Source organism: Podarcis erhardii, assembly GCF_964252035.2.
Source record: "Podarcis erhardii genome assembly, chromosome: 5".
NCBI classification, from domain to species: domain Eukaryota; kingdom Metazoa; phylum Chordata; class Lepidosauria; order Squamata; family Lacertidae; genus Podarcis; species Podarcis erhardii.
Genome location: NC_138509.1, coordinates 100,067,710 through 100,078,977, shown reverse-complemented (window position 1 = coordinate 100,078,977; position 11,268 = coordinate 100,067,710). Strand labels below are relative to the sequence as shown.

General features: G+C 46.8%; 1 protein-coding gene across 1 annotated transcript; it reads left to right on the top strand.

The window, feature by feature from the left end:
• Positions 1-265: 265 nt before the first annotated feature.
• TMEM207 (transmembrane protein 207) lies at positions 266-11,034 on the top strand (the record flags this gene model as incomplete). Its single annotated transcript, XM_081862885.1, has 5 exons — positions 266-358; positions 3,550-3,587; positions 6,880-6,924; positions 7,619-7,761; positions 10,722-11,034. 5 exons carry the CDS (start codon positions 266-268, stop codon positions 10,937-10,939), a joined length of 537 nt encoding a protein of 178 aa, XP_081719011.1. The 3' UTR covers positions 10,940-11,034.
• Between the last annotated feature and the right edge of the window lie 234 nt (positions 11,035-11,268).

The window sequence follows — 11,268 nt, the reverse complement described above, 5'->3', positions numbered from 1 at the left end:
CAATTTGCAAATGCCTGACCTTCACCAGGACCCACAAGGTAAGCTCCCCAAGTGGGATGCCCTTTGCAGGCAAGGCAAGGGGGTGTGAAGGCAGCAATAACTCCCACGTCACATGGGCAGTCTATTGCCCGATGCACTTGCTCCACATCCCATAATTAATCCTTCACCCTCCGCAGGCACAAGGAGCTGGGAAGCATTCCAGCTCAAACGCAGGAGAACCGCAGGTTAAGATTTGAGATTTGAGAAGCTTTCGCAAAGGTTGACCATGAGGAATCTTCCATTTGGGCTGGACCTCCTTCTGGTCTTGCAAACCGGACAGATCTGCTTGGCACTCGCCCAGGGAATCTTGTATGTCGAGGTGAGCATTGCCCTTATATCATAACCCCATTATACAGATCTATGGTGTGACTGCTTTTGGAAAACTGTGTGCCGTCCTGGCCAACTCGCCTCAAAAAAGGATATTGCAGAGTTGGAAAAGGTTCAGAAAAGGCCGCTTAAATGATCAAGTGGTTGGAGCGACTCCCCGTTGAAAGAAGCCTGCAGGATTGAGACTTTTCGTTTAGATAAAAGTCGAGTGAGAAACGACACGATCAAAGTTCATAAAATCATACATGGCTTGGGGACTATGGATGGAGAGGTTTTTCTCCTAACTCTAGAAAACATAGGCATCCTAGGAAGCTGAGTGTTGGAAGATTCAGGACTGATAAAAGACAGTCCATCTTCATGCAACGCAGAGTTAACCTGTGGAACTCATCGCCACAGGAGGCAGGGATGGCCACCCACTTTGATAGCTTTCAAAGAGGATCAGACAAATTCACAGAAGAGAAGCTGGGTCAGGGCCACCAATGTTTCTGAATCCCAGTTGCTGGAAACCATAGGGTTGTGTTCAAATCCTGCTTCCAGGTTTCTCATTGGGGATCTGGCTGGCCACAGGCTGCTAAACATCAGGACTCTTCATAATGTCCTTGTGTTGTATGAGTATACAGAGTATTCAGAACATTTTGGGACCTTGACGGTGGAGAATCTCGGTGGGAGCCCTTGCCTCGTAGAACCCCCTGAGAAGAACAAGGAAAGAGCCCACGGGAGGCAGCCTGACGCATTCTGGTTTTCTCTCCCCCTGCACTAAATTTGAGCACCATTTTATTTTAAGAATATTTTGAAAGTTGCTTTGAGAGCCGCTGGAGGCTGCAGCGATAGGAGCGTTCCAAAGGAACACTTTGGGATTTATTATTACCCGCTGAATTCAATTAAGCCAATAATTTGCTATTTATTATTCTAAATAATAATTTTGGCAATGATGCCGTTACGCACATGCATCACTGCCGGAGGCTCCTATGCGTGGGAAAAACCTCATTTAGGGAAATACAAATGTCAACTTTTTGCAAGCCAAAAAAATAAATAAATTGCACTTGGGGTTTCCCCCCACCCACCTCAAAATTCATTTCAACTCTAGTGGAAAAACTCCTTTGTTTCTCTGCCACCCTCCCTCAGCCTCCTTGTTCTATGTAGCATTATTACTTGGGTTATTTTATTTTATTTTATTTTGCCCGAAGCACCACCGCCGACTGAGAAGCCAGACCTTCATTAACTTTGTCTCTCACAAATTTAACACAAAGGGTGTTGCTCAGAACGGGCGATATGATAACTCTCCTTGGGCAAATGAGATCTGCTAATGAGGTATAAAGTAAGAGCTCTGGCGGAGATGGGACAGCAATAAATTCTCCTTGTACATTCTTCTGGGCTACTCCATTAGTTCAGTTCCGTATGTGTTATTTATACTTTCCCACATAATTTATACGGCCGAGGAGAGAGCACAGTATATTTCCCTTTTGATAGGACACGAATAAGATTGCGGCAAATCCAACTGAGGGAATATATTTTTGAGGAGTGCGTCCCAAGGGCTCTATGCCCTTGAGAAGTGTTCTTCGGAGAAGATGTATTCTTTCACAGAACCATAGAACTGGAGCGTTGCAAGGGACCGTGAAAGTCCAAACCTCTGCAATGCAGGAATCTTTCGCCCAGTGAGGGGTTTGAACCCACGACCTTGAGATTAAGAGTCCTACGCTCTACCAGCTGAGCTATATGGGGGTGCAGGATTCTGGTTTTTACTGGGGTCACCGTTGTGGTGGGTGCCCTTGAGGAGGTCTGCTGCCTGTGAAGCCACAGGAGCCAGTGCTAGCCACCAAGATGGGTGGCTTTAAAAGAGGAAAGGACAACAACAACAACAACAACAACAACAACAACAACAACAACCAGATTTAGATGCTGTCTAAGTTTTCTTCTAGACTCTGGTGATTTAGGATGTGCCATCCTGCTTTAAGCAAAATCTGTGACCCATATGGCTTAAGAATTTACGGGACCGCCTCTCCTGGTCTGCCTCACAGAGGAACTTAAGGTCCATGAATAACCATAGTTTAGAGGTCCCAGGCCCTAAGGAAGTTAGATTATCCTCCACCAGGGCCAGGGCCTTCTCAGTGATGGCTCCAACCTGGTGGACTGCTCTGTCCCATGAGACCAGGGCCCTGCAGGATTTAACCTCCTTCCGCAGGGCCTGTAAGACAGAGCTATTTCACCTGGCTTTCAACTTGAACTTAGCCTGATCTTTTATTCCCCTTCCTTCCCTCCCCTTTTTATGAAGATTACCCACTCTGGGATCCCACAGCTAATTCTCCCCTGGTCTCCTCTCTGGCCCAAATAGGACTAATTTAGCCAGCTAGCCCAAGTGATCATCTAATGTTTATTGGATGGATTTCCCCCCTAAATTGATTTTTGAATTCTGAATTTATAGTTATTCACGTTTTATACCATATTTTATGCTGTTTTTGTTGCATCAATTAAATGTTTTAAATTTGTTGTTAGCTGCCCTGAGCCTGGTTTTCTGAACAGGGAAGGCTGGGGTATAAATAAAAAAAAATTATTATTATAAATTAAACTGCTGTGGTGTAAACCACTGAGCCTAGGGCTTGCTGATCAGAAGGTCAGCGACTCGAATCCCCGCGACGTGGTGAGCTCCCGTTGCTCGGTCCCAGCTCCTGCCAACCTAGCAGTTCAAAAGCACGTCAAAGTGCAAGTAGATAAATAGGTACCGCTCTGGCAGGAAGGTAAACGGCATTTCCATGCGCTGCTCTGGTTTCGCCAGAAGCGGCTTAGTCATGCTGGCCACATGACCTGGAAGCTGTATGCCGGCTCCCTCGGCCAGTAAAGCGAGATGAGTGCCGCAACCCCAAAGTCATTCACCACTGGACTTAACTGTCAGGGGCCCTTTAACTTTACCTTTATTTTAAAGAGATTCAAGGCTTACAAGCTTTTTGTGCGCAGACTATCGAAGGCTCCCAGCCAGGATGGCTCTGCTTTGCCTTCACAGTTGGAGGCAGCAATGGTTCTGAATACCAGCTGCTGTAAACACCAGGAGCGGAGAGTGACTCTTGCATTTTGCAGTTAAGTAATCCTTGTTGCCATCTAAGCACACTTAAAGCCCCAAGTTTGAAAGCCTGGAGCCTAAGTTCATCTAAGCCCACCCCAGTTTCTCATGTTTTCTGTGTGTTTCAGGCATCGGGTTCAGAAGCAGAGTGTGAATCTGGTGAAAGGTAAGCTGGTTCCAATTTGTGTTACTTTTTCTGTTCTGGGAACATTAGTTTGGGTGGGGAGATGGGATGGTGCAAAGTTGCAGGGCTGAGCTGATGCTGCCGAGCCTGGGATGGTGCATAAATTGGGTCCAAGCACCAGCTGCACCCCCTTCATGGATCACTGCCTTGCCGTGGCAAAGGGGCTTGAATAACTCAGAGAAGCTATGAGCTATGCCGTGCAGGGCCACCCAAGATGAACAGGTCGTAGTAGAGAGTTTTGACCAAACGTGATCCACCTGGAGGAGGAACCGGCAAGCCACTCCAGTATCCCTTCTTGTAGTTTGGATCCATTGCTCCGTGTCCGCTTCTCTGGAGCAGCAGAAAACAACCTTTCTCCCTCCTCTATGTGACATTACAAGAAAGAAGATTCCACCTAAACATTAGGAAGAACTTCCTGACAGTAAGAGCTGTTCGACAGTGGAATTTGCTGCCAAGGAGTGTGGTGGAGTCTCCTTCTTTGGAGGTTTTAAGCAGAGGCTTGACAACCATATGTCAGGAATGCTCTGATGGTGTTTCCTGCTTGGCAGGGGGTTGGACTCGATGGCCCTTGTGGTCTCTTCCAACTCTATGATTCTATGATTCTATGATTCTATCCTTTTATATATTTGAACATGGCTATCATATCACCCCTTAACCTGCTCTTCTCCAGGCTAAACATGCCCAGCTCCCTTAGGCGTTCCTCATAAGGCATCGTTTCCAGGCCTTTGACCATTTTGGTTGCCCTCCTCTGGACACGTTCCAGTTTGTCAGTGTCCTTCTTGAACTGTGGTGCCCAGAACTGGACACAGTACTCCAGGTGAGGTCTGACCAGAGCAGAATACAGTGGCACTATTACTTCCCTTGATCTAGATGCTATACTCCTATTGATGCAGCCCAGAATTGCATTGGCTTTTTTAGCTGCCGCGTCACACTGTTGGCTCATGTCAAGTTTGTGGTCAACCAAGACTCCTAGATCCTTTTCACATGTACTGCTCTCAAGCCAGGTGTCACCCATCTTGTATTTGTGCCTCTCATTTTTTTTTGCCCAAGTGCAATACTTTACATTTCTCACTGTTAAAATTCATCTTGTTTGTTTTGGCCCAGTTCTCTAATCTGTCAAGGTTATTTTGAAGTGTGATCCTGTCCTCTGGGGTGTTAGCCACCCCTCCCAGTTTGGTGTCATTTGCAAATTTGATCAGGATGCCCTTGAGTCCATCATCCAAGTCGTTGATAAAGATGTTGAATAAGACCGGGCCCAAGACAGAACCCTGTGGCACCCCACTAGTCACTCTTCTCTCAGCCCATCCTGCCTCACAGGGCTGTTGTGAAGAATTAATTGTTGGTTCAGGAAAAACATAAATATGTAGAAAGGAGAACTCCCGTGTGCCAGGATCCAGTTTTGTGGCAAATGCTCTTTGGTGAGAGAACCCCAGCAGAGAGTTAAAAATCACAAAATAAAAAGCAAAATAAAGGGTGAAAATATAGGCTGTTAGACCTTTAATATATTCCCTTCCAAGAGAGTTTCAAAATTTTCCCCTTTTCCCAGCATAGGAAAATATCAGTCATTTGGTAAGTTAAAAATTGATTTACTTACAAACTCTCCAAAGGTCAGATTTATGTGCCTTTCCATGCATCAGTCAGAAAAGTTGCACAGGCAGTAATACTTAGCTTAGTTACAAAGTGGTGAAAGTTCCTAGATTATTGGTAGAGGAACTCAAGAGTGGCTTGAGAGAGCGGCTGAGCTGGAGCAACCACCTCAAAACTCTTCACACGCTGAGCTTCTTAGGTAGACTGAATACAACAATAGGCTTGATTACCTCTTTCCTCCCAAGGTCAGGGGAGGTGGCCTAGCTAAGCCTGGTAGGACACTCACTCGCAACCAAGACAGACTGAAGGGTGAACAAAAACCCATTTCCTGCCAAGGGGACGTGGCCTTGCTAAACTGGGCAGGAGAGCTTACTCTATGGCAGTGGTTTTCAACCAGTGTGCCATGGCACCCTGGGGTGCCTTGAATGGTCAGACAACACTGGCCTGTGTCCCTCTTTCCTTCCTTCCCTCCCTCCTTTGATGCCCTCTTGTGTCTCTGCCTCCCAAAGGCTTGTGTGTCTGTTTGTTGCAGCAGCCCTGGCTGCAAGCTCTGCAGGCGAATGGTGCCTTTGGGGCTGGCCAGGGGGTGCTTCCAAGGCCCCCATGTGGCAGAGTGAGGAGGCATCTCTCTTTAGGATGGGGGAGGGGAGCAGCTCAGAGACCAGGGGTGGCAGCAGCACTTTGTTGGACTGGTCATGTTGTGCCTGATGATCGTCTTCCAAAGCAACCGCTCTATTCCAAACTCAAAAATGGAAAGCGTAATGCTGGTGGTCAACACAAGAAGTTTAAAGACTGTCTCAAGGCAAATCTAAAAAAAATAAAATACACATCACTTGGGAAGATAGGCGAACTAATATCAGTGTACTAGAAGAAGCAAAGATCACCAGTGTTGAAGCAATGATTCTTCAACATCAACTTCGTTAGATCAATTATGTTGTGCGGATGCCTGATGATCATCTTCCAAAGCAACTGCTCTATTCCAAACTTAAAAATGGAAAGAGTAATGCTGGTGGTCAACACAAGAGGTTTAAAGACTCCCTCCAGGCAAATCTAAAGAAATGTAGTATAAATGCCAACAATTGGGAAACACTGGCCTGCGAGCGCTCCAGTTGGAGAACAGCCTTGACCAAAGGTGTCCTGGGCTTTGAAGACACTCGAATTCAGGACGCAAGGGAGAAATGTACTAAGAGGAAGGCACGCTTGGCAAATCCACACCGTGATCAACTCCCGCCTGGAAACCAATGTCCCCACTGTGGAAGGATCCAGAACTGGCCTCCACAGTCACTTACGGACTCACTGTTAAGACTGTGTTCATGGGAGACTATCTTACTCAGCTATGAATGATTGCCAAAGAAGGAGAAGACTCAGAGTAGACAATGCTGGCCTAGTAGGAAAATATAAGTCAGCATCCTCTGTTCTCAGAATGGCTCTTGGGAACAGGTTGTAAAGAAATGCTGGATTTGATGTCAGGGGAACAGGCAAGGGTGGGGTTCTATTGAATGCAGTGCTAATTTTAGCCCATGTACTGATTTTTCTGCAAATTGATGAACTGTGAACTTTCAGGATCACCCATGTCAGAGGCTGGTGAGTACAGTAACAAGATTTTGGAGGAGTGGGTTGCGTCCCTGCTGAGAGAAAAACCAAATACCTCCATTCACCATATTGATATTATTCTTTTCATTTTCAGGTGTGATGTTTATGAAGAGCAGAGTCTGATTGCCTGGTATATCTGGTGCGTGTTTAATATCTGTGGGGGAAAGCATCAATAAAGAATACAGTGGTACCTCGGGTCCATTCTTAACCTGAAACGGTTCTTAACCTGAGGCATGCTTTCACTCATGGAGCCTCCTGTTGCCACTGGTGCGCAATTTCCGTTCTTATCCTGGAGCAAAGTTCTTAACTTGGAGCAACCACTTCCAGGTTAGTGGAGTTTGTAACCCGAAGTGTCTGTAACCCGAGGTACCACTGTACACTCCAAGACTGATAGATAGATAGATTTATATTTTTTTTAAAAATGTATACTATTGTGTCATAAAAACATACCAAAGTGGTTTACATAAAACCACCCAATAAAGAAACATTAAAAAGTGTTTGTGTGTGTGTGTGTGTGTGCATGTATAAACACAGACACAATTTAACCATTATGGAAGGATGTCTTCTTAATTGCCTGCATAGGCCTGGTGAAATGGAGAAGTTTTTAGCAGGAGTTTAAAAGCTGGCACAGAAGGCACCTCCTGAACCTCTAGTGGCAGAGAGTTCCACAGGACTGGGCTGTTTTTTCATACATGAGTTGTAGGCAAAGACATTAAAAGTCGGAGTCTTGGTTTTTTGTAACTTGATTGGAACGGCTGAACTCACCCATCGGTTTTTCTCCTGGAGAGTCCAAGTTTTCTGAGCTCAGCCTTGTGGATTTTTCTCTGCTTTAGGTTCTACATCTCCCTTTTCTTGGCTGCGATCCTTCTGTGCATGGCCGCTTGCTGCCTGCAGCGCTGGCTGAAACGACGGAGGCTCTTCTCCTCTCAGCGGACAGTCGCCGTGTTTGCCCTCAGCGATGCCGATTCAGGACACAGTGAGTTTCGCGTCTGGATGTGGAGAGATGATCTGCTTGCATGTCGAGACCTCGCAGCCCCCCACGCCGTTGGAAATAACACACAAGGAAGAACACAGATATTAGGTTTATGTTATGGGGCAAAAATTTTGGCCACAACTTTATTGAAATTACAGAATGTGAGCGGGATTGGCTTAGGCATTGATTGGACCTGACTATATCTGACTCCTGCCCATTGTGCAGGAAGTCCGGTAAGGGCAAGCCACCGGTAGGGGGAGCCCTGTCGATGCGAACCAACTCAAGCTCCCCCTGGTGTTCCCGTCGGGGTCGTGTCAAAGCCCTAGCCCCCGACCGGGCTTCGGACAAGATCAACATCCCCGGATTCCTTTAACGGAATACCCTTAAGCTTGGAGGGGCAGGTGGTGGCCACACCTCCCCTCCCCCACAAAAGGTCAAACAATGCCTAACCGCAACCCTAACAAAGTTGTGACGATTGCCAGTGCCAATTTGCCAAGTGGAAAAATTCCTACCAGGCTCCTCGGACAACCAAGGGGACCAACCGAAGTCCATAGCAAGGCCAGTGCCTAACGTGCAAAATAGGGAGGCAGTGGCGTAGTGTGGGGGTGCAGGGGGGGCCGGCTGCACCGGGCGCAACATCTGGGGGGGGGGGGCGCTCGCCGCCTCCGGAGTCGCAGAAGAGCCTCGGGCGCAGGCTGTAGCAGAGCCCCATGGCAGCAGTCCAGGCAGCAGCAAGAAGAAGCTGGCAGCGGCGGCAGGTTAGGGGTTAGGGGCGCAAATTACTTGCCTTGCCCCGGGTTAGGGGGCGCAAATTTCTTGCCTTGCCCCGGGTGCTGACAACCCACGCTACGCCGCTGTAGGGAGGGAGGGCGGGGGATTGAGGAAGCGAGCCAAAGAGAAAGTCCTCTGGCTCACTCCTCCATTTAAACGGCTCTGGCCATGCCCCCCTGGCCAGCGGATTGGCTGGCCAGGCTCTGACGTGGCTGGGATCCCCCAGGCAATGGGGGACAAAGTCCCCCACCCCTGGTGGGCAGTGGGTGGCCACGCGGTCCCCACTGGGAAGTGGAGCGGATTTCTCATCTGGGCTTGTTCAGAACTCTGGATGAAAAGCCATAAGCAAGGATATTATGTCATCAGACATTCCAATAGAAAGAAGGAGGGGTTTTTTTACGTATGCATCAAACACAGCGAGAATGCTGTTAGCCAAAGGGTGGAAAAGAGGTATAATACCAACTAAAGAGGAGTGGCAGGATAATTTGTTTGAGTATATAGAATTAGCGAATGTAACAGAGAACGTCAGGGACCGGCCGATCCAAAAGTTTAAGAAAGAATGGGACATCTCTACACTATATTAAATAAATAAATAAATAAATAAATAAATAAATAAATAAATAAATAATAATTTTTATTTATACCCCGCCCTCCCCAGCCAAGGCTGGGCTCAGAGAGGCTAACAAGCAATAATAAAAACAAGTTGAATGAATACAACTTAAAAACAAGATTAAAATACAACATTAAGGTATTGAAACATTAAATTATTAAAATGCAGCCTCATCACAGGAGGAGAAAGGAAAAAGAAAAAAAGAAAGAGGGGGAGGGAATCAAATTGGCTCCAAGCCAAAGGCCAGGCGGAACAACTCTGTCTTAAAAGAACATTGTCCCCACATCAAACCTTTAATATGCTTTGATTAACTCTTGTTATAGCATAAGTGAAAAAGAATAAAAACAACATTTAATATTGGTTAAGTTTATTGAAAAATAGAGGCAGCTAATAAGGAAATAAAGGATCCACGTGGAGGAGGTCAGACGTCACCAGGCAGAGAAGAAAGTTACGGTACTCCCCCCCCCCCCCGTTGTATTTTTCTTTTTTGTATTGGTAGTGGTTTACTTGTAATGCTTTTGTGTTTTGGTGTTTCGAGGTGAATGGATGTATTGTTTATAAAGCAATAAAGATTGAATGGAGGGGGGCAGGAGGAGGAGGGAAAAAAGGAAAAGCCCTGAGCGAGGTTATAGATATCTCACCCCAAGGAGAAACTGACCAAGAAGGAACCAGGTTTGATGTAGAGGTTGGTTGGCCATCTGCCAGGCATCCTTGAGCTGTGGTTCCTGCACTGCAGGGGTTCGTTTGGATGACCTTTGGGGGTCCCTTCCAACTCTGCCATTCTATGGTTTTATGTTTCACCGATTGCTTTCTCATATTATCCTTTTCATTCATTCATAAACTTTATTGCGCTAGCCAAAGGCCATGGCATCGTTTACAGGGGGGAAAAGAAAAACAGCAATAACCATAAAAACATTAAAATAAAATAAAATAAAATAGCACTACCAGTGCAATAAACCATGGTCAAGTCTCCTAGCGATTATTTGTTGCATAAGCTAGAATAGCAGGGAAATCTCAGGTAAAATATGCCAGTTTAAAAGTCTGAATCCCCTTTGCAGTTGACCGCTATTTTATCTATCTCTTTTACCTGGCTCCCACCCTTTTTAATTTTTATATAAATGATACGGTGCCACATTTAACACAAGCGCAATCCCCCGCTCCATCAGTTAGTAATAGGAAGATATCCTGTCTGCTATATGCTGATGATGTGGTGCTCTGGTATGTACTGAGCTGAATAGGATCCAGAATGCAGCACTCTGATTGGTCCTAGAACAATAGGATCCAGAATGCAGCAGTCTGATTGGTCCACAGGAGCCACCCAATCCAGCTCCAGGTGGAAGGGAATCCGCAACCTGATTGGCCCACAGGAGAATCCCAGAATTAGCCAATCACGTGGGGCCCATTGTGTAAATAATGTATATAAAGCAGACATTCTGGGGGAACTTCCATACTATGAGCTGAATAAAGAGCTGACAAATCCACACTCGACTCCGAGTCTATTTCATACTCCTATCACTCTCCTGATTAGGACTTTAAAATCTGCTCATATGATCATGGACACTTCTTTTCTCTCTTTCTCTAGAGAGTGACGGCAGGCTGAGGACCGCGGCCCCAATCCACCCTCACCCCCAATGGAGCTCCTCCGATTTCATCTTTGATACGGTGATGAGGAACGGGCCACCTCCGTCCTACGAGGAGATCGTGAAGCCAGGGGCCACCCAGAGGTGCTGCTCAGCTTCCAGGCTGAGAGGTGACACGGCTGCAGACCCACTTTCATGGAGAGAGGACTCAGAGTCCTAGCTAGAGGGCTGGGCTGGGACATGGGCAGCCCTGGCCTTGGCGAGGAAGCTCCTGGGGCCACCCTGGGCAGGCCACTCTGCCTCAGCTTTACCTACATCGCAGGGTTGTTGTGAGGCTGAAACGTTACTTCAAGCTGTGCGGAAAGGGAAAAGTGCACATAATGAATAAAGAAACTCTACTTCAGTCAACCAAGTGAAGGATTGCATAGCTGGTAATGCCCACGTTGCAGGTTCGATCCCCGGTTGGGACAGCTGCGTATTCCTGCATTGTAAGGGATTGGATTGGATTCTATGACTCAAGCTGAGCATTGCCTTTGCTGCAGGCCCTAC